This window comes from Halichoerus grypus, chromosome 2 (genome assembly GCF_964656455.1).
Source record: "Halichoerus grypus chromosome 2, mHalGry1.hap1.1, whole genome shotgun sequence".
Classification (NCBI taxonomy): domain Eukaryota; kingdom Metazoa; phylum Chordata; class Mammalia; order Carnivora; family Phocidae; genus Halichoerus; species Halichoerus grypus.
The window spans coordinates 5073113-5093668 of NC_135713.1; the positions used below are offsets into that span (position 1 = coordinate 5073113).

Here is a 20556-nt window from a genome sequence, read left to right on the forward strand (position 1 = left end):
TTCTCTCCTTTATAGCTTATTTTTGTAGTTGATTGAATGGTTCGAGGGAGGGCAGTCTATCCTGGTCCCATCCATCAGGTGTATGTCAGTCTGAACTTGAGGACCCCGTCCATGTAGAGTCTTTCATGCCTTGATGGACAATAAAAAGCTGATTTTCTTGGTTATTGACTGTGATTTATGAAAAATTTGTCTCAGAAAAAAAACTGGGAACCATATATGGTAAAAAAAAAATCGAAGAGAGCCTTTCTTCTTAGATTGACAAGACGTAAATATTTTGTTTTAAATTTTATGTGGCTCTTATTTTGTTGAGTACCGTGGAACAATCTGTGAATAGAAAACCTATCTATACGTGTTAAATGCTGTGATATTGATACTTATATAACATATAAAATAGTTTTATTTAACGTATAAACTTAATTATGTTATTTAACATATGAAATAGTTTCTGAGTTAATGGAAACATTAATATTTTCTTGAATGAAGGATACTCTGTTCTTCACAAAATCTTTCCTGTATATTCTGGCTGTTCCTCCATGTTTATCATTAATTTTGTATTTGTGATTATGCTTATTAGGCTTTTATATGCAAATTTTGGCCATTTTTCTCCTTAATACGGCTGATGGAAGCAGTGGTTACACCACCTTTCATTATTTTGACTTCCGTGGCACATCTTTGCCAGAGATACTTGAAGAACAGTGAAAATGGAATCCCACCCTTGTTTTCTTACGGTTTAATCCTATTGCTTTGGCGTCCACGTTTTCCTCTGTGGTGCTGCCCTTGGAGTCATTTTCCCTAGTTTTTGGACATTATTTTGAACTAAATACAACCTGCCGCTCTTGACTTACTGCCTCATGTTTTTCCTGATTTGAACTATTTCAGTAGCCTTGTTACCATGCCTGCTATTTGCTTTTATGGCGCTGGACCCTGGGCTCGGCACCTCCTGCCCCCTTCCCCCATAGGGTCCTGGCAGCAGTCCGGTGACCCCACGGAAGGTCGCACATGGAGTGGATGGCTGGCCACGCCCCTTGGCGCCCTGCCTGTCCTGCCTCAAAGCTGAGCCTGTCCTGCCCGCCTGAGGTCCGAGGGCCCAGCCTCGCACCGGCTAGCTCTCCGGTGTTTGACTTTGTGGAAGGCAGAGATGAGACCGCTGCTCTCGTGCCTCTAGCACAGGCAGGTCCTCAGAAGCCAAGTGCTTGTGAGCCCTCGAAAGCCTCCTGAGTGTCAGGAGATGCCTCTCCTCGGGGAGTCATGTGTTCTTGGTTTTCATCCCTCTTGCTTCTGTCAGGAACTGTGCTTTCCCTTGGACGTGGCCGTCAGGATGCAGAACGGCGCCGTCCCTTAGAGCTTCTGCTCGGCTGGCCTGCCCGCAGGCTGCGCGGGCCGGCAGGGGGACCCCAAGCCACACGTGCCGACTGAGCACTTGCCTGATGCCAGCAGACTACGTTCTTGATTAATTTGTTTTCATTAATTTAAGTAGAAATAGCCACCCGTGGCTGGTGGCTGTCCTCACGGGCCGCGCAGGTCTGCACTGAGCCTCTTCGATCGGGAGGGTGTCAGCAGACAGCGGCTGAGGGGGTTCAGTAGGGGCCCGTGCCCTGCTTGAAGGAAACGCGGTGCTGAACCGAGGCTGGTACTAATCGGTGTGACAAGCAGGGATGTAAATTTGGTGTAAATATTATGACACAATACTAATCACCTGTACACAGTTAAAATTAATCTTTCCACAGTCCGTTCTGTCACACTGTTTGGTCTGATACTGCCCTCTGTGGGTTGTCTTTTGGAATAATGGGACTAAGGTTAGAATCTGACGTGACATCACCACCTAGCTGACTCTAAACTGTGGAGAATACGGTCTACTTATTGGTCAGTTTTTGGTAACTTGAGGTTAATCAGATGTCTGTGTTAGTAGGAAGACCCTCTATGGATTATGAATTCCGGAGAATTAAAGTATAATAAAAAATTCAGATTAGAAGGTTTTATTTCTTTTGAACAGTCTGTGCTGACAGAGGCTCTCCAGGCTCTGTTGGTGCCCCCCCCCCCTCCGCCACCCGGAGCGTCCTCCCGGAGTTGGTGTGTGAGCAGGTGTGACTGATGGTGTGTCCTTGGAGAGACCACGAGGTCGCGGACTTCGTTGCACGCGGTCTTCTGTAGAAAATGACTTGAATCCAAATGGTGGATCTGTTGCTTTTACAGTTGCATCCGAGAATTGATGCCCGGAGAGCTGATGAAAACCTTGGAATGCTTCTTGTAGAATTTTTTGAACTCTACGGAAGAAATTTTAATTACTTGAAAACTGGTATTAGAATAAAAGAAGGAGGTGCCTATATCGCCAAAGAAGAGATCATGAAAGCCATGACCAGTGGGTACAGACCATCAATGCTGTGCATTGAGGACCCTCTGCTCCCTGGTAAGTGCCTTGCTCCTCACTGGCCACAAGCCTGGGGGCATGACTGGCGCCCGGAGTAAGCGGTGGGGGGAGTCTGCAGTCCCTGCAGCCAAGGGTGGCCCCTCTGTCCTGACAGGTAATGGGGACACCTTCAGAAGTCTGTCTTTAATGCCTTCTAATTCACTTCTTATGAAGTTGGAATGTGTTTACATTCTGTAATTTACCAGATAAATGTAGAAAGTGAAAATTAAGGAAAAAAAGTTTATTTTTTCTGATTAGGAAAGTATTTGTTACATATTCATCATAAAGCATTCACTTCCAAGAAGTATGTCACATAGAAAAGCAAAGTATGCCACAACCCCCTTCCATTCTGGTGTGTATTTCTCCATTTTTTTTCCTACGCAGATATTAATATTTATTGCAAGCTTATTAATTAAGCGGATCACGTAATTCAAACAGTTTTGCGACTTGCGTTTTTAATTAAATCCTAGAACCCTTCCCTTTGTCTGTAAGGTGTGTTCCATTGTGAGGATTGCTGCATTGACCATCCGAGGTGGTGTACGGTTTCCCCGGTTTTATTCCTTGAGCATAGTGAAGGGTGCTCGTTCCCCCTTCTGTTAGGGACAGTCTTTTAATCTTTGCCGATCTGATAGAACATGCAACGTACATGTGCGTTGAGTTCGCATTTCTTTAATGATGAGTGAGGTGAAGCAAATTTTTATTTATTGATTCCACAAATGTTTACTGAGCACCTGCTAGGTGAGACACTGTTGTTACTGTTGGTGATAAAGTCAGTGACGAACAGGTAACAGAAAAGGTGGTGGAGAATGTCTGCTCCAGGTGCACTGCCCCATCTTCCCGTTGTGTGCGCTCACGTGCTTTGTCCATCTGTCTGCCGGGCTGTGTTCCTCGTGACTTCGTGAGATCCTGCCTCTTCTTCGTCATCATGCTGTACTTTTTTTCTCCCCAGTTTGTCCCTTTGCATCTGTATTTGGTGTTTTTTGTTACTCAGTTCCTATATATATTTTTTAATGTCCTCAGATTTAATGATTTTTTGTTTGTTTTGTTTAATGGCTGCTGGAGTGTGAAATTCACTTCTTAAAAACCCTGTGACAGGAAGCCTGCTGACTGTTCTGTTGTTTACATACGACAGGACTGATGCCATGCTTTCTCAGTACGGCTTTTCCCAGCAGCAGAGGAACATGTTTTCACATCTGTTTGTGTTCGAGCAGTTAAATTGCAGGGATTTCCAGTGTCTTTGATGTCTGTTTAAATGTACTTGAAATGAAAGCCCACATTATCACTGGATATATTATCAAACTTGAAAAAGAAAATTCCAATACTTAGAATGGCTCCTAAAACGTACTGCTTACTTGCATTGTGAAGAATGAGTACATGTGAATTAAAACTCCAAACTGCTGTTACTAAAAGTTAAGTTCCTTGACTGAGGCTCACTTGGTGACTTCAGTGATGGTTTCATCTGATCTGCCACCCGTCCGGTCCTTAAAACTGGAGAGGGGAGACCTGGCACGTTCTACCCTGAAGGACTTGCTTCCTGCGGGCCCCGCGGGTGCTGACTGAACTGCAGCGGGCCTGGCCCGGGTGCTGCTCGGTCAGACGGCCGCGGTGTGAGGCTGCTGCCTCGGCTCTGTGGGGTGGGTGCCGCCTGGGGAGTCGCTGGACTTCTTCGTGAACTGTCACTGTGTCTCTGTGAATGACACCTCATGGAGGTGGACCCGGATCTGAGGCTGCAGGTCAGGCCCTGCGGCCTGTGACGGTCGTGGGACGGGCGTGGGTGATGAGCCGTGTGCTTGCACGCGCCCGCGGTGGCTCTGCTGGTGGGGTCCGGGGGTGTGTCCGCAGTGCGGGCCTGCAGCGGGAGAGCCGACGTGATACGGTCACACGCGTCGGGATAAAGGGTCCTACGGCCACCTCTCTGTTTCAGGAAACGACGTTGGCCGCAGTTCGTACGGGGCCATGCAGGTGAAGCAGGTGTTTGACTACGCCTACATTGTTCTCAGCCACGCCGTGTCGCCCCTCGCGAGGTCCTACCCCAACAGAGACTCTGAAAGGTAACGCAGGTCACGCGTCACTGTCCTGGGCTCACAGCCCTGGTGGCCTGGCAGCTCCCTGCGGCAGGCACCGCTGGCCTCTGTCCTTGGCTTCCGTGAGGTTTCTTAATGGGTACACAGGCACATTCTAGTAGAACCTGAAATAATCGATGAGGACCACGTTTGGTTCATCCGTGGCTGAGCACTGTGAAAATTTCTTATTTGGGGATTTGACAGTTTCTTCAGGGCATTTTATTTTGGGGAAGTGATTTCTGGCCTTTTCACACTTTGGAATGTGATGCGTTCTCTTCAGGCTGTCCTCAAGATGCACAGCTGAGCTTGAAGGGAGTGTGCACGTGGGTCCACGGGCCTCCCCCCTGCCGCTCTTCTGCACACTCACCCCTCCTTCTGCATTTCAGCACACTTTTGCAGTGTACACTTTTACTGGTAGAAATACTTACTGCGTGGTTGGGAGGTGGTGGGATTGGGGCGTGGAGGGAGGGCGTGAGGGGCAGTGGAAGGGAAGAGCAGTGCAGCGCGGGGTTCTGAGGCCTGGCGCGCATGGCGATCGGCTCTCCGCGGGTTCTGTGCCTCTGCTCACTCACAGTGCTTTCTGGCAGGGCTTTGGGCCTGTGCTGGGTGCTTAGAGTCTGGGCACCGCCTGCTGGTGCCAGACCGTCATGAGTGCTGGGCCGGGGCAGGGGGTGCTCCCCTGTTTAGGCACTGGGTTGAAACAGTCTTTTGCAGTAGCTATCTGTAGGTTCAAGGGTGTCTACGTAAGTGAACTCATTTTTTCTATACTGTGATCTCAGAGCACGTTTGCGCTCAAGCATCGGAAATCATAACACAGTTTGTAAAATTACTTTAGCTTTCACTTGGCAAAGTGATATGTTGTTAAAAATATAAAATAGCTCGTCTGCAGGGTTTGTGGCCTCCGATGTCCCTCTGCAGCGCTCATTCCCCGTGGTGTCCCTTTGCAGTACTCTAGGAAGAATCATCAAAGTGACTCAGGAAGTGATCGACTACCGGAGGTGGATCAAGGAGAAGTGGGGCGGCAAGGCCCCCCCGGCGCCCAAGCTTGGTGAGAGCTCGTCCGGTCGCGTTACTCTTGAACTTCTGACGCCTCGAAGCAGGAGTGTCTCTTTGTCCCTCGGTGCTAATTGTTCCCACTGAGGAAACACCCCATTTTCTGTAAGAGTTTACAGCGGTGAGATTTAGGCCAGCAGGAGTACAATGCATGCCACACACAGACCTTTAAAGTTTCTTCTAGTAAGTGCATTAAAAATGTGAAAAGAAACAGGTGAAGTTCCATTTATTTATTTATTTATTTATTTTTAAAGATTTTATTTATTTATCTGACAGAGACACAGCGAGAGAGGGAACACAAGCAGGGGGAGCAGACAGAGGGAGAGGGAGAGCAGGCTTCCCGCCGAGCAGGGAGCCTCATGTGGGGCTCGATCCCAGGACCCTGGGATCATGACCCGAGCCGAAGGCAGACGCGTAACGACTGAGCCACCCAGGCGCCCCTGAGGTTCCATTTTATAATGTACTCTATTCAACGTAGTATTCAGAACAGTAACATTTCATCATGTAGTCAGCATGAAGAGTGTCGGAGAGATTCCGGCCCCGGGCTGGTGCTGTGCCCTTGAGGCCCGGTGGGTCCCGGCCGCGCACCCTGCCCCAGCGCTCTGTGTTTAGGTTCCGTAAGATTTACAGTAGAAACCTGTTTACACAGCCAGGTCGTTCCACACATATTTTAAGGTTGTCCAATAACTGAAACCAGCATAATTTTAAAAATTAAGTAAATTAAGTAAAACGAGGAACGAGTTTGTGAGTCTCGGTAGCCGCATGTCAGGGCCGGGCGGCCCCCGTGGCCGGAGGCTGTGTGGCGGGGTGTGCGCATCCGTCCTCTCACCAAGTGCCTCAGCCAGGCTGTGTTGCCCCCGCAGACAACAGAACTAAGATGAAGGAGCGAGTAAGTTCATGTGAGGGGGACCCGCCCCCGCGCCGAGACCCGGAGTCCCCCTACGGCCAGCGCCTGACCTTGTCTCTGCCCAGCCCCCAGCTGCTCTCGTCCGGCTCGTCCGCCTCCTCCGTGTCTTCGCTTTCCGGGAGTGACATTGTGAGTGTGCCTGCCGGGGAACGTCTGTGGCGGGGTGTTTAGCCCCCGCCAGCCCGGGGTTCCTCTCCCTTCCGTGTGTGTCTGTGCCGCCACCCCAAGGCGGCCCCGAGGGGTCCCCGCTGTGCCACGAGCCTCTGCCGGCGGTCGGGGACCCCGGCCCTGCCGCTCACGGCCCAGCTGCAGCGGACCTCCTCGGGAAGCGTTTTAGACGCTTGTGTGGGGAGGAAACATCTAAGTGAGGGTCTGTCCCGTGTGACCGGAACGTTCTTCGGTTCTGAGAGGACTTGAAGGGAGGGCGGGCGGCTTGGCAGACCGGGCCGTGTGCTCGCGCCCGTCTGTGGCTGGCCGTGCCGCGGGTCCTGCTTCCGTCCCCGAGAAGCGGTGCGCCTCTCCACGGCCATCCCTGTTGTCTTTTCCACGTAGGACTCTGACACGCCGCCCGGCACGACGCCCAGCGTTCACCAGTTCAGTCTGCAGGCACCGACTCCCCTGCTGGCCGGCCTGCCCACCGCCGTGCCCGTGCCGAGCGGCAAAGCTCAGTCCGCTCCTTCCAGAACGTTGGTCATGACGACTAACACTCAGGTACGCGGCGGGCTGGCGCCCTTCCCACAGCCGGGCCCCTGGGAACCACGTCTGAGCTGCTGCAGGTGCTCTAGCTCTGGCTGGTACTTTGGAATTAGAAATAGGTCTTCGGACATCTCTGGAAGGTACATTTCTATCCTGTAGGACATCCTCGTCCTTTGTGGATGGATGGAATGTAACTCCTGTCACTCTGTAGAAGACCGTGTCCTCGGTCCCACCCTGTGTGGTGTGTGCAGCAAGGGGACTCCTGGCCCTCGAGCTCTGAGGGCTTTAGACAACAAGGTCCAGGTTGAGCGTCTGTCTGAAAATGACTGACGCCCAGCCTGAGACTGTGGTCCGGGGCCTGCGTCAGTTGGACTCTGGTGCTTACCGGCCCCCGGGTGCGAAGGGACCACCGTCCCTGCTTCCTCTCAGAGTCTCCCCATTTACGCTCTTGAGAAGTTTTAGTATAAACTGACTTTCTGATGTTATTTTTAGGCAGTATTTATAGAGCTTTTTCTGTTAGAATATGTCCTCTGTTGGTTTTTTTTTTTTTAGTTTAGATGAAATTAGAAACCTGAAAGACAATTTCAAAATAATTCAGTTTGGTATCCATTTGACAGTCACACACAACTGAACACGAATTTGTAAAAACCTACCGCATTAATTCCCCTTTAAAGGAAGGTCCTCTCTGCAGTGCGGGCTGTGATTTGAGCATAGAGAGACGTGGGCACGAGCAGACACGTGGACTCATCTGTCCGTTGTCTGGCTCTCTGCCCCGGGCCGTGGGGAGGGCGGAGCGCAGCGCGCCCCTGTCATGCACGGGCAGCAATGGCCGGCAGAACAGCCCCACCAGACACTTGTGGGTCCTGCGTGAGGGCACGACGCTGAGGCACTTGGCCGCAGTGTCCCCCAGTCTGTCATTGGTCCTAACCTCACCCGGGGGCTCAGGTCCCCCGAAAGCCAGTGTGGCCGCCACGCAGTGGTCCAGCTGATGCTGTGTGCGTGGTTCTGGCAGGAAGTCCAGGAATGTTCCAGGGACAGGTCGCAGGCTGCTGCTGGTGCCCTGGTCTCATCTGTCACTTTGCTAACAGAAGTTGAGGCTGAAGCTAAGGTCGTTCACATTTTAAGCCAAGGCTCGAGGCCCACTTTCTCATTTTATTTCTAAACTGCAAACCTGACTCCTGCTGGAGCAACTCAGTAACCCCCTGTACACATCTCTCTCCCTGGAAGCTCATGGGCTGACGAAGTGCCCCACTCGGGATGAAGTGGGCCCTGAGAGCTGGGGACGTGAGTCTGGCAGACCCCGGTGACACGGGGCCCCGGGGGAGCAAAGCCCCCACTGAGGAGAGGGCCTGAGTGCGCTCCAGCCCCCGGTGGGGACCTTTGGTAAAGCGTAAGGAAGGCTTCGCATGTGCTCTGGAGCACCATGTGGGAGACCCCAGCTCCTGTTCCATCCACTGCCTCGGGGTTGGGGACCGCAGTTAGTCTCCAGCGGGGCAGATGCATAGGATGCCTAGATGTGAGCAGTGCAGTTCTCGGAGGTCTGAGAGGGGTTCCCATCGGCACCCCTGTGATGCAGAAGAACAAGTACTAGAGGGACCAGAGGGGCAGGGGGAGCAGGGAGGGGGCCAGCCTTCCCCAGGACGCCTCTGCGGGCCGGCACCCCTCCACAGGCCGTCGCTTGGACCAGCGTCGGGCCTCCCATCCTGGGTCGAAGGACAGGTGTTACTCTGAGGACTGATTTGTTGAGTTGTTGCTTGGTCTTCAATGAATAACGAGATTTTATGACCTGGGTTACTGGGCATACTTTCTATTGTAGTTGCTGTTTCAGAATGTAGAATATTTCTGATGCGCAGAACAAATCCTGTCAGGTTATAGTAAAACACAAACTATGTGAATGAGCCTATTTGCAAATGGCTGTTCCAAAGCAGCGCCCTCCCTTCTCGGGCTCAGCACTAGAACCGGTGGCCTCTGTCAGCCTGGTGCCTCATGGAAGTCTCTGGTCGGTGTGTTCCTAGACCAGGTTTACGATACCTCCACCGACCCTGGGGGTGGCCCCCGTCCCGTGCAGACAAGTTGGCGTTGAAGGAACCCCGGCGTTGAAAGCTGTTCATCACATGTCTTCCGCGGCCATTCCGTCCGCATCTCCCAACCCGCTCTCGAGCCCTCACCTGTATCACAAGGTAGGCCTCCCCCCTGGCCTGGGCCCGGTGCCCAGAGCCCAGGGCTTCCTGCTCTGTCCACCAGAGACAGGGTTCCACAGGGATGTGGTTTAAAACGGAATTTGTTTTCTCATCATTCAGTTTCATGTTTGCTTTTCTTTGTGGTGACTGAAACTTTAAAAGTGTTATTTTCAAATATAATATAGTTTAAGCATCTGTCTTCATTCTTCCATTGAACTTGTTAGCATAAAACAGAAATTGGAAATAAGGTTCAAAGTGAAGAATATTTTGTTTCCCATTTATCTGTTGAATTAATTTATATGCCAAATACTTTGGTTTTCAAGAAGCAGATGATACCGTCAGGAACAGATGCCGGTGTGACCTGGGGCACAGGGGGGCCTGCATGGGGTTTGCTTTCTCGGTTCCAGTGGGGTCCCTGTGAATGCGCTGGTTGGTGCCCCTGTGGCTTCTCTTAAGTCCAGATTCTGTACACGAGAAACTGTTCTGTGGTAGGAAAGCAGGTCGGTATTCATTCCCTGTGCCCTTGAAGGGCCGGAATGTTTCTGAGGGCTGTGACGGACGTCTGCCTGTGGGGTCAGGGTGCAGTGTCCGAAGGCGGGTGTTTTCCCTTGGGCTCCGGCGATATTGGGGACCCTCCCCTCGATGACTCCAGTCAGCTCCTCTGTTGCTTATCTGATCATATTTTGCCAGTAAATTTTCAGTGCTTTAGGGTTGGCTCTCTGAAGCCGCGTAATTAAGGCCGGATTGTTATATTTATTTGGAGCTACATAATAGAGCGTTCCTCCTTGGAGTCGCCCCTCCGGGCACGATGGGGTCTTCCGTGCACCCGCGGCGTCTCACGCTGGCCTGCCGGAAATACTCACGGGGGAGTGATGACTTCTCGAACGGGAAAGCACCTTCATTAATCGCATTTTGGCTTTCCCTCTCAGTCCCCCTGCGCTGCTTGTTTGCACCCTTCCTGAAAGCGGCTGTGTTTTCTGCTGGCCTGCCTCGCGTGGGGCTGTGGGCACAGGAGCCCTGGCGCGTACAGCAGCCTCCCCGGCCCCCGGGAGCTCGAGCGCCAGCCTGCTGGGCCTTGGAGCTCCTGCGTGTGTTTGCAGAACGTCACAGCTGTGGTGCGGGAAAGACAGCCAGGGCCCCTCTTTGTTCTGTGGACGCACAGACCAGTTAGAAGTGTGATGCTCATGTCTTCGGACGTGAGTGTGCGTGTGTGTGCACGCTCTGATCCGGGGCGGGGTCCTGTCTGTCTCCCAGGTGTAGTGGTCACTGTGACACGTAAGCATGGCTCTCGGCTCCTTCCTGCTTGCGGCCACGTGGACGCTGCATGTGGCAGTGTGTGCTTCCACTGTCCTCGGGCCCGGTCTCCAGTGGGGGGCGGTGTGCCGCCCCCGACGGGCCCCACAGCAGCGGTGTCTGGGGTCCCCGGGGCAGCCTCCCACGTTGCACCCCTCTGTCTCTCCAGCAGCACGGCGGCATGAAGCTGTCCCTGAAAGGCTCGCACAGCCACGGCCAGCCTGGCACGTACAGCTCTGTGGGCAGTGGAGGCGTGCGGCCGCCCGTGGGCACCCGGGGTCACCACCAGTACAACCGCACCGGCTGGAGGAGGAAAAAACACACGCACACGAGGGACAGCCTGCCCGTCAGCCTGAGCAGATAATAGCCCCTGAGGGCGCTCCGGCCCCCCTGCTCTTGCACAGACTCGCGCCGGGCGGCCTCGGCGCCCAGCCCGGAACTGAGACCAGCATCCAGCACGTCGGCCCGGGCCCCGCGGACCGCCCGCCGCTGATCACTCTGCATGTTCCTTGTGTGGTGGTCACGTCCATCTTCAAGAACAGCTCCTTGTGCTCATCTGTGAAGCCTTATTAAACGTGGACGCTGTGTCTGCCTTCCTGGGATCCTTCCCTCCAGTGCCGGACGGAGCAGGTCTGGACCGGGGACTGCAGGGACGGACGGGGCGCCGGCCGCGGCGCTTCTCGGCAGCCGGTCTGGGTCCTTTGCGGTTGGGGTGTGTTCGCGGCTCGCCCGCCAGAGCAGCAGAGACCAGCCCCCGTGCTCGTTCCTTCCCCAGCGGGTGGGGCTGGGAGGTCGCCATTGGGTCACTGCCCTCACCTTTTGTTTCGGATTTCAGAACTGTTTTTCTATGTAAATACTGAAAACTTATGATTTGTGCAATAACTCAGATATTTTTATTTAATTCATATTTTCACATAAGTTATATTTAAGGGAGGAGGTTTTTTAAACAAGCTTAGGTCCTTTCCCGAGTCGCATTTTCTAAGTTGGGTTCATCGTGTCGGCTGGTTGTCCGAGGAGCACCGCTACCAACACCGTGAGTGAGGGGCTCGGGGTTTCCGTTTGTGTTTTCCTCTGGGTCAGACCCGAGGCCTCTCCGTCCGTGGCGGGGGAGCCAGGTTCCCTGCAGGGGCTCGGCTCGAGCCTTCTGACCAGCTGCCCGCCGGCCCTGCCGTCCGGCCTGTCTGTCGTCTCGCTCTGACCGCAGAGCTTTAAGGTTTTGGTTTTCGGTTCTTTTAAGTAGACAACAAATCCAGCATTTAAAGTGCCAGAAGTAAAACTTTCTAAGGGGAGAAAGGGTTGTCACGTTATAAAATCTTAAAAAAAAAAAAAAAAAATGTGAACTCTCAAGTGCTTCAGTGCGTTTTAGTCACATAGCCTGTCAGGAGGGGTCCGGTGAATATCAGCACGGACAAGGGCACCCAGTTTTAGGAATGTGGAGAAAGGAATTATGTTGATTCCGTGGAGGAATCTGTATAGCGGTATGCATTCGTTCTGTTAAGAGCAAATCTACGAGAAGTCCTTGAGCTGCTCAGTGCACCGTGGGGAGTGTTCGTGGCGCATCGCGGGAGAGCCCGGCGCGGGGTGGGGCCGGAGCAGCGGGTGCCCCACTTGAGAAGCATCCAGGTAGACTATGCAAGTGCTGTCCGCCATGGCAACCTCTGCCCTACGCCCATCCTGCCCGTCCCTGAGTTTTCGGAGCGCCACAGTTGTCCTGGTGGTAGTTGCATCTCATAGGTCATCTGACCTCCCGTTTTTAAAATGGGGGGTTCTGGCCCTGCTGAACACTACAGGTAGGTTGGTCTTTGAAGTCCACTAGTGGAGAAGGTCCAGTCGAGAGACTTATCTACCATGACACCTGATGGAAGTGCAGAGCAGGGAGCTCTGGAGTGCGGCCTGGGGGCGGCGTCCCGGCCGGGCCGGCCCTCCCCTGTCCGCGGCCGTCCTCTGCCCCCCGGGACCTGCCCCCCCCACCCCCCCCCAGCACCGTCGCGGCTGCCGGCTGCGGCTTCTCCGGGGGGCCTTCCAGAAGAGAGTAGCACATGTTGTCTGCAGTTCTTGATGATCGAAAGTTATCAAAAATATTTAAAGATATTTAAATTGTGAATCTATTGATAAAGAAATATTTATAAAAACTGATAAGTAGGCCTGTACTAATCTCCACACATTAGCAATATTGACTGTCACCCTACATTTAGGAACCACTGCGGGGCACGGGTCCCGTGGGGGGTGCATTTTAAAGCTCGATTCACAGACACAGGCGCCATGCTCCATCCCCGTCATGGTGAACCGAATGAATTGGCCTGGCTACCACGGTGGTCACGCACTACAGGTTGAACAAAACGATATCATGTTTCGATTTTTTTGTGTGTGTGGACAACAATGTGGAAGCTAAAATTGACATATTTTTATGTAAAGTTTTTCTATTCTTTGATTTTTAATAAACTTTGGAAACCAGTTGGTGTTTGTGTCGGAGTGTGCGCTTTCCTTTCCAGAGAAGGGCGGCTTCTGCCATTTCGTATTCTTGAACTTTCTAAGTAGAGCAGTGAGGAATCGGGTTCTCATTGGCTCGGGAACCTCAGAACGCAGGCGAGATTCCGGTGCTGTGTGCAGAAGACCTGCAGCTGAAGCACAGTGTTTGCCCGCGTTCTGGGCCGGGGGGGTCCTCACCCCGCTGACGAGCCCCGCGCCGCACCCCACGAGCCAGGTGTGTGACCCTTGGCACCAATGACGCTTTCCGGGGAAACTGTTCCTTCTACATCTCGGTCGAAGTGGTCACTTTTTTTTTTTTTAATTGGAGAGCACAAACGGGGAGGGGCAGAGGGAGAGGCCGGCTCCCCGCTAAGCAGGGAGCCTGTCACCGGGCTCCATCCCAGGATCCTGACCCTAAGAAGAACACATCCTAAACAGCCACGCAATCGAAATGTAACTTAAAATGTAACCTGTCAGAATTTATAAGGAGGTATCAAAAAGCCCCGTGGTGCCGCGAGTGACAGAACGGCGTGTCTTGGCCTGCAGGGGGCGGGGGGCGGGGGGTGTGCGCCAGAACGCTCCACCCGGAGCCCGGCACAGCCCTCCTTCATCCGCTCCCTCCACGAGGGTTTCCGGAGGGCTGCAAGCAGGTGCTGTCCCGAGGACACAGCAAGGCCCTCTGCGCACAGCGCCTACGATCCCACAAGGCTGCAGAGGACCCCAGAAAGCAACTCGTGTGCCCGGTGTCAGCGCTGTGAGCAGTGGCTTGAGGCGGAGTGACAGGTGTGTCCGTGGCCAGGACCACTGCAAAGGCCGTGGGCTGGCACGCTGGTGGCACGGCAAGGAGGCCCGGCGGCCGGGAGCAGGTGCAGAAGCAGACTGGAGGGAGGGGAGCCGTGACAGGAAGCCGCAGGGTTTCTACATCCCTGTGGCCACTCACTGGAGAACGGGCTGGAGTCGGGTGCTGAGGTGGCCCAGGCGAGCGATGACCGCCGCGGGAGGGCCCCGGGCAGGTGGGCTGGGGCCGGCCAGGCCACGCTGATGGGTGGGGGGGCCGCGGGGAGGGCAGTGGCCCTGGCCTCCCTGTGGGTTGCTGCCCACAGCTCTCAGGATGGCACGGTCTGCAGGAGCCCCAGGGAGGGGGAGACCCCCCACCCCCCGCTGGCTCAGGGCAGGTGAGAGGAGGCTGTGTTCCCTGGGCCTCCCTGGGCAGTGGGGAGGTGCCCACGGCCGCTCACGGCTCACACCGTCCGTGCTACTCAGCTTCGGGTTGATAACCTGCAGGTCACCACAGTGATCCCCAGAAGGGGATCCCCGAAGTCCTAGGATCCCAAATTCGCTCCCGTGTGGCCGGGTCTCTGTGACTTCCTCTTCAGGTTGTGCAGGGTCGTGCCCCATCTTTATCCGTGTTCGAGGTACCTGGGGTTCCCGTGCATGGCGTGTGGGGCCTGGGCTCCCAGCAGCAGGTGCACGCGGGAGGCGGGGTCATCCGCGGCGCAGACATGGCCGCTCACCTGCACACGTTTGTGTCAGTCACCCTGTGATGATCTAACTGAGGTTTTGACACGGGTGTGTAGTTTATCCTCAGCTTTTCTAACCTGTGAAGTCCCTGCCAGTCCTTCGGTAACTTAGACGACCAGGGGAAGCTGATAGAGGAAGGGAAGTGGCTGCCGAGAAACACAGCGGCCCCGAACATCCCACACTCGGGGCTAATTCTTACTCAGAATGGCTGGAAAACAGGTCTCGCTGTGGTGTTTCCACGGCTCCCTGGGGTGGGGCAGTTCCTGGGTGATCTGTCACGGGGGCCCTTGGACAGAGCTGGTGGTGCCGACGCCCCGTAGTCTCCCGGCATAACTGAGTCCTGGAGCAGGGCAGGCCCATGACTTCGAGGCCCTGGCGTGAAGTGAATTCCAGGCAAGGTCAGTAAACCCGCCTTGGATTCTCCAGACGCTGCGTTCTCTGTCCATGAGCTCTGACCCTGGACGTTCAAAGCCCTGACAGCGTTAAAGGTCATAGAGAGGTGCTGTGGGTCACTTCCGGGTTTGGGAGCAAGTGTGTGACTTGAGGCAGATCTGAGGCCTTCCTGCTGGTGTTTCCTGAAGTCCTGAGTGTCTTCGTGGTGGTGATGGCTGTGGACAGCCGTGGCCTAAGCCAAGCCCGCGCAGCAGGCGAGTCCCCTGCCCCGACGGAAGCGTGAGGGGACTGTAAAGGCGGCAGGGCCCTGGAGCGCCGCAGGGCCGCTCTGCCCTGGGGTGAGCGTGTCTCGGGGCCCAGTGTGCGGCAACCCCGCGCCACCTGGGACCAGAGCGATCGCGCATCCTGACTGCGGGCCGCTCTGGTTCTCCAGTGGTCTGGGAGCCGCTGCTCAGTTTGGGCGGGAAACCTCCACCTTCCATTGCTGTCGAGTCCCGCGAGCTTCCCAGCTGTGGCCTGGTCCGTGGCTCCCTGGAACTCGGAAATTCTCCCGCGGCCACCACGGGGAGCGGAGAGCCGCCTGGCTTGGCGGTTTAAGGGGTTAGGACAAAACCTCTTGGCTCACGAACTGTGGAGCTTTGCTGCTGGGCTGGGCTTTCACGGTCAGTGTTCATGGTTACGATACTGCTCCTCGGAAAGGCGGGTTCTGGAAAAGCACGCTGGGACTGCTTCAAACACACTCTCTAGTCCCAACCAGGAGTTGGTTTAGCTCCCTCTGGACTTGCCCTGCTTCGGCCCCTGGGCTTCGTGCAAGAGAGAGTCCTCGTGGTCAGACCCCTCAGCCTGCTGTTTCGGTTGCATTCTCCTGGCCAGACCCCACCCCTGCATCCACGGCCCTGCATGCAGGGTGACGGTGTGAGCGCTCAGTGGGCCGGCCCAGCTGCAGCACTGGGCCGGGACCATTCCACAGGGCGTGAGCTGATGACCTCAGGGCCTGGGCCGACCGTGGGCACTGTGCACACCACCACCACCACCACCAGGGCGCAGGGACCCTTCCCAGCCCCAGAGGAATAAACTGAGGCACAGAGAGGGTAAGCATCCTCTGCGGCTGTTGGAGAGAGACTCAGATGGGCAGGGTCCACAGTGCTTGGCCCTTTGAGAAGCACCTTGCGTGGTCAAAGTATGATGAACGGTGCTGAAGTCTGCCTTGAATCTGTAGAACAAAGAGAACAAAATTCATGTCCTGAATTTTCAGCTCATTGCAAAGTTTTTGAAGGCCCCAGGGATAGGTCTGGTGCAGGGAAGGGGGTCCTGCCTGAGTTTGGTCTCCACCTCTGTGTGTCCCATGTCCTTTGGAGCACAGAGTGAATGCTGGCCATCCTTGGGGGTAACCCCATCGTCCTTGATTTTCTGTCCTCCCTTCTGGGGACCGGCCCCCTCATCCGTGTCCTGTAGGTCCCTCCTCCCTCAGAACAGTCCAGAAGGATTGTTTTTCTCTCTTCTAGTGTCGGGTCCTGGAATCACCATTGGTCAATAATTAGTCATGTCTTCCTTTTGACATCCACTACATCATGGTCAGAAAGTAAGTTTATCGTCTTTACCGCGTAGATGGTGAGCCTTCTGGAGTGTGTGCCCGCGCGCGAGCGCCTCTGCGTGTGCGAGCACCCCGTGCAGGGTCAGCGCCGGGCCGCACACCCGAACTTGCCTGACACGCTCACGGCGTACGGGTACGTGATCGTGCTTCCCTTGCTTCTGTCACTGCGTGCCAAAAAAGTCTGGGACAAATAAACAGCAAAACTTCAGTGAGTGAAAGTCTTTTTTCATGTTAAGAAAAGAAGCAGCAACTAGGTTTAAGACTCAAGGTGTCTTTTTTTTCCTGTAGGAAAATTGGAATCTGGATATGTACGAGAATTTTTTAAATGTCACAGCTCCTTGTGGGCTGTGACTGGAGGGTTTGTGTGGCGCTGTGATAGCGAGCCCGGGGCTATCAGCCAGGGAAGGAGGAAGCCTCAGGGAAGCCAGTCCTCGCCCACATTTTGTTTTGTTGTCTGGCTCCTGGATGGAGTGTGTCTGCGGACGAATCCGTCTCCCACCTCCCTTCCTGCTGCGGACCGCTCAGCGCGGGGGTGTCCGTGGGCATCGAGGTCCACCCCGCCCCCTCGGAGTGGGGTCCGAAGGAGGGCTCCCTCCCCACGGAGCCCTGGGCCCCTCCAGAAGTTCTGGCTGCTGGGAGCCGCTCACCGCTGGGAGAGAGGGGGCGCTCCTGCCTCACTAGCTGGTTTCCTCAGCCCTGTGCGCCTGCACGCGGGTCCCTTGTCCCCAGCAGCCCCTCGCAGAGCTCGCACTCCTGCATGTCACCCCGGGCTGGAGAGGGTCCCCTGAGGGTGGGTGGTCTCCCAGGTAGGCTGTGAATTAAGTTACTATTTGAACTGGAAACCTTGGGCTCTGGTTAAACGGAAGGACAGAGAAATAAGGCTGCCAGGTTTTTTCTACCCGGAAAAGGAACGATCCGTAGCATCTGAACGGTGGCATCATGGCTGAAGCTGGAGACCTCGGAGGGGGAGGGGCGGGGGCTGGGGCCACGTTTGCCACCTCGGGGGGGGGGGTGCTGTGGGTTCTGGGGGGGCCGCTGCAAAGGGCTGAAACGGGACTCCGACTCTGTGCAGAAGCTGGGTGTGTTCGGGCCCCAGCGGGGGATGAGGGGCCCCTCTGGTCATCCTGGTCTGCAGCGTGCTGGGAGGGGGCCTCAGCACCTGACCCCCAAGCTGCCACTTTCCTGAGGGACGCTGGCCTGTTGGAGGCTGGGAACCAGAGCAGGAGCTGCTTGCAGGGCTGAGGATGCGCCTGTCCCGTCTCCCTCCCTCAGGAGCCCTGTGAGCCCACAAGGCCAGCGAGTGACCGAGTGACCGCTGTCTCAGCCCCTCCGCCCCTGGACCGCGGCACCGGGCGAGCGAGCCCACCTGTGAACTTCTCCACAAAAGCGCTTTGCAAAGTCCAGCTGCCCTGCACAGCCTTTCCTGCCTGGGCTTCTTGATCACAACTGCCACCCCCCTCGCCGGCTCTCTGTCCGGCTGACCTGGCCCCGAGCCACCGGGCAGGCCTCATGGCAGAAGCTCGGGGTCGCTGCGGAAGAGCAGTGGGCCTCAGGGAAAGCTGGGCAGGGGGAACAGCGCCCAGTCCTGCGAGCAGAGGAGGGAGCACACCCCACGGCAGGGACCCGCGGCTTCCCACGGGGAGGCCGCTTGAGTCCTGGGGGGATGGGCCTCTGCGGGGGCAGGGGGGCGGGGAGCAGTGCCCCTGGAGCTGCCACCACCTTGGGGACAGGAAGGGCTACTCACCTCCGAGCCTGTCACCCCCATGAGAACAGCAGTTTTGCTGAGCAGTCACGAGGCACTGAGAAGCTATGTGCTGACGAATAAATATGACTTCTTTGGTCGGGGGAAGAACCGGACACTTGCTTCAGAGTCTCTCTGCCTTTCCCTGGGCACCAGCCACCTCCGTCTGCCTGCTTAGGTCCCGGAGAGCGTGCGCCACAGGGCTGGGTGAGCTGCCTCTGGCTCCCCCAGGCTGAGCCTCCATGGCGTCCCTGCCCTTTCCGACCTGCCCTCCCCTCGTCGGGTGGCAGGTGACAGGCCAGGACTCCGTGGGGATGGAATGCCACACACAGCTCAGCTCCCCCACTTCCCCGGTGGACGTGACCCGAAGTCCCCCAGGGATCCTGAAACTCCTGCTTTTCTTCAGAAACCCAGCTTGTCCCCAGAATCCAGTTTTTTTGTGTTTCTGACAGTTTGAACCCAATGATCGTGAAAGCTATTTCAATTCAGGAATGTCCAGCTTTCCCTTGCTTCTGGTGATAGAATCCAAGTCACACATCACACAGGGTTCCTGGTGTCTCCCCGCACCCCTGCCAACCTCGTTCGCCCCTCCCCCACGTCAGGACAAAGGTGGAGGGAACACCCAGCTCCCCCTGACCTCCCCCTGCTCCCGCCGGGGGTGGGGCTGCATAGCAGTTGGGAGGGTGACCCAGGAGGGCAGGCATGAGGAAGTTCTGTTTGGACAGGAGAGTGGGCTTTCCGGAATATGGAGAATTAGGGAATCAGTGACAAGATTTCAATAGGGGACACCAAGATCTAAGACCTTGGACCCAGAAAGCATTTGGGGGGAGTGAGCGTGGCCTGACCCCTTGCCTCAGCCAGGAAGGCCTCCCCCCCACCGCCGTAAGTGCCTCCCTGAGTGATCAAGGGTGCTGGGGGCACTTGGATGTTCAGCTCACAGGGGCTCACGAGAATTTGAACATGTCATCACCAAAATATCTTGATCTGGGATCACACACCCACATAAAAAATTGACGTTCACAGAAGTTAGCTCAAACTTCCTTTTTTTTTTTTAAGTTTCGTTTATTTTAGAGAGACAGTGTACATGAGTAGGGGGAGGGGGGCGGGGAGGGAGAGGCAGAGGGAGAATGCCAAGCCGACTCCACACTGAGTACAGAGCAGGATGTGGGGTTCAATCTCATGACCCTGAAATCGTGACCCTAAGGTCATGACCTGAGCTGAAACCAAGAGTCAGGCATTCAACCGACTCTACCCCCCAGGCGCCCCAGCTCAAACTTCTTGTTACAACATGGCATAAGATTATACTTGGAAATTTTACACAAATTCAACTTGTAACATCTCCATATGTTGTATTTCATTATAAAATTGTAATATACGAAACAGGATTTTTAACCGAGCTTTAACCATTTTTAACCAAATTCCTTCCAGTTTACCCCAATGTACTATAAAAATGCAATAAAATATTTTCTGGGGACTCAGAATCCACTCTGTCACAAAGACTGGCCATCCAGCCCTGGGGGACAGTGGGCTTTGTGGCCACAGCATCATCACTGTTCATTATGCTGCCCTTATATTTATTTTGCTCTTATTATAAAGATCTACAACTGATTTGTCATAAAAAACTAGAGAAATTGTAAAATTTATGGGGCAAATTTCCTTTTTACTCCTCATGCTCTTGCTGTTCAAGTCCCTCAATATGGGGCCTGTGGGCTCGGATGCAGAGACCTTGGTGGGGAAGGGCTTCTCTTCCACTGAAAGAAGGGATCTTGTGAGATTCTGTCAGGTTAGGAGTCCAGTTGTGGACTCATGTCCACAGAAGGTTAAATCCAGTAAGCTCCAGGCCTGGAATCTTTTTTTTTTTTTTTTTTTTAATTGTTATGTTAATCCCCATACAGTACATCATTGGTTTTAGATATAGTGTTCCATGATTCATTGTTTGTGCATAACACCCAGTGCTCCATGCAGAACGTGCCCTCCTCAATACCCATCACCGGGCTAACCCATCCTCCCAACCCCCTCCCCTCTAGAACCCTCAGTTTGTTTTTCAGAGTCCATCGTCTCTCATGGTTCTTCTCCCCCTCCGATTTCCCCCCCTTCATTCTTCCCCTCCTGCTACATTCTTCTTCTTCTTTTTTTCTTTCTTAACATATATTGCATTCTTTGTTTCAGAGGTACAGATCTGAGATTCAACAGTCTTGCACAATTCACAGCGCTTACCAGAACACATACCCTTCCCAGT

General features: G+C 54.6%; 1 protein-coding gene across 4 annotated transcripts in view; it reads left to right on the top strand.

Annotated features, from left to right (window-relative positions):
• Positions 1–13053, top strand: part of TENT4A (terminal nucleotidyltransferase 4A) — a 45878-nt gene extending 32825 nt beyond the window's left edge. Inside the window, exons 7-13 of one of the 4 annotated variants that reach the window (XM_078066545.1) lie at positions 2194–2407; positions 4332–4458; positions 5418–5518; positions 6387–6559; positions 6983–7141; positions 9142–9306; positions 10772–13053. In XM_078066545.1, coding sequence (XP_077922671.1) covers positions 2194–2407; positions 4332–4458; positions 5418–5518; positions 6387–6559; positions 6983–7141; positions 9142–9306; positions 10772–10963 — 1131 coding nt within the window. In that variant the 3' untranslated portion in view covers positions 10964–13053. Of the gene's footprint in view, positions 1–2193; positions 2408–4331; positions 4459–5417; positions 5519–6386; positions 6560–6982; positions 7142–9141; positions 9307–10768 lie in introns of all 4 variants that reach the window. The other 3 variants (XM_036103982.2, XM_078066546.1, XM_078066547.1) reach the window with 3 other exon arrangements.
• The last annotated feature ends 7503 nt before the right edge of the window (positions 13054–20556 follow it).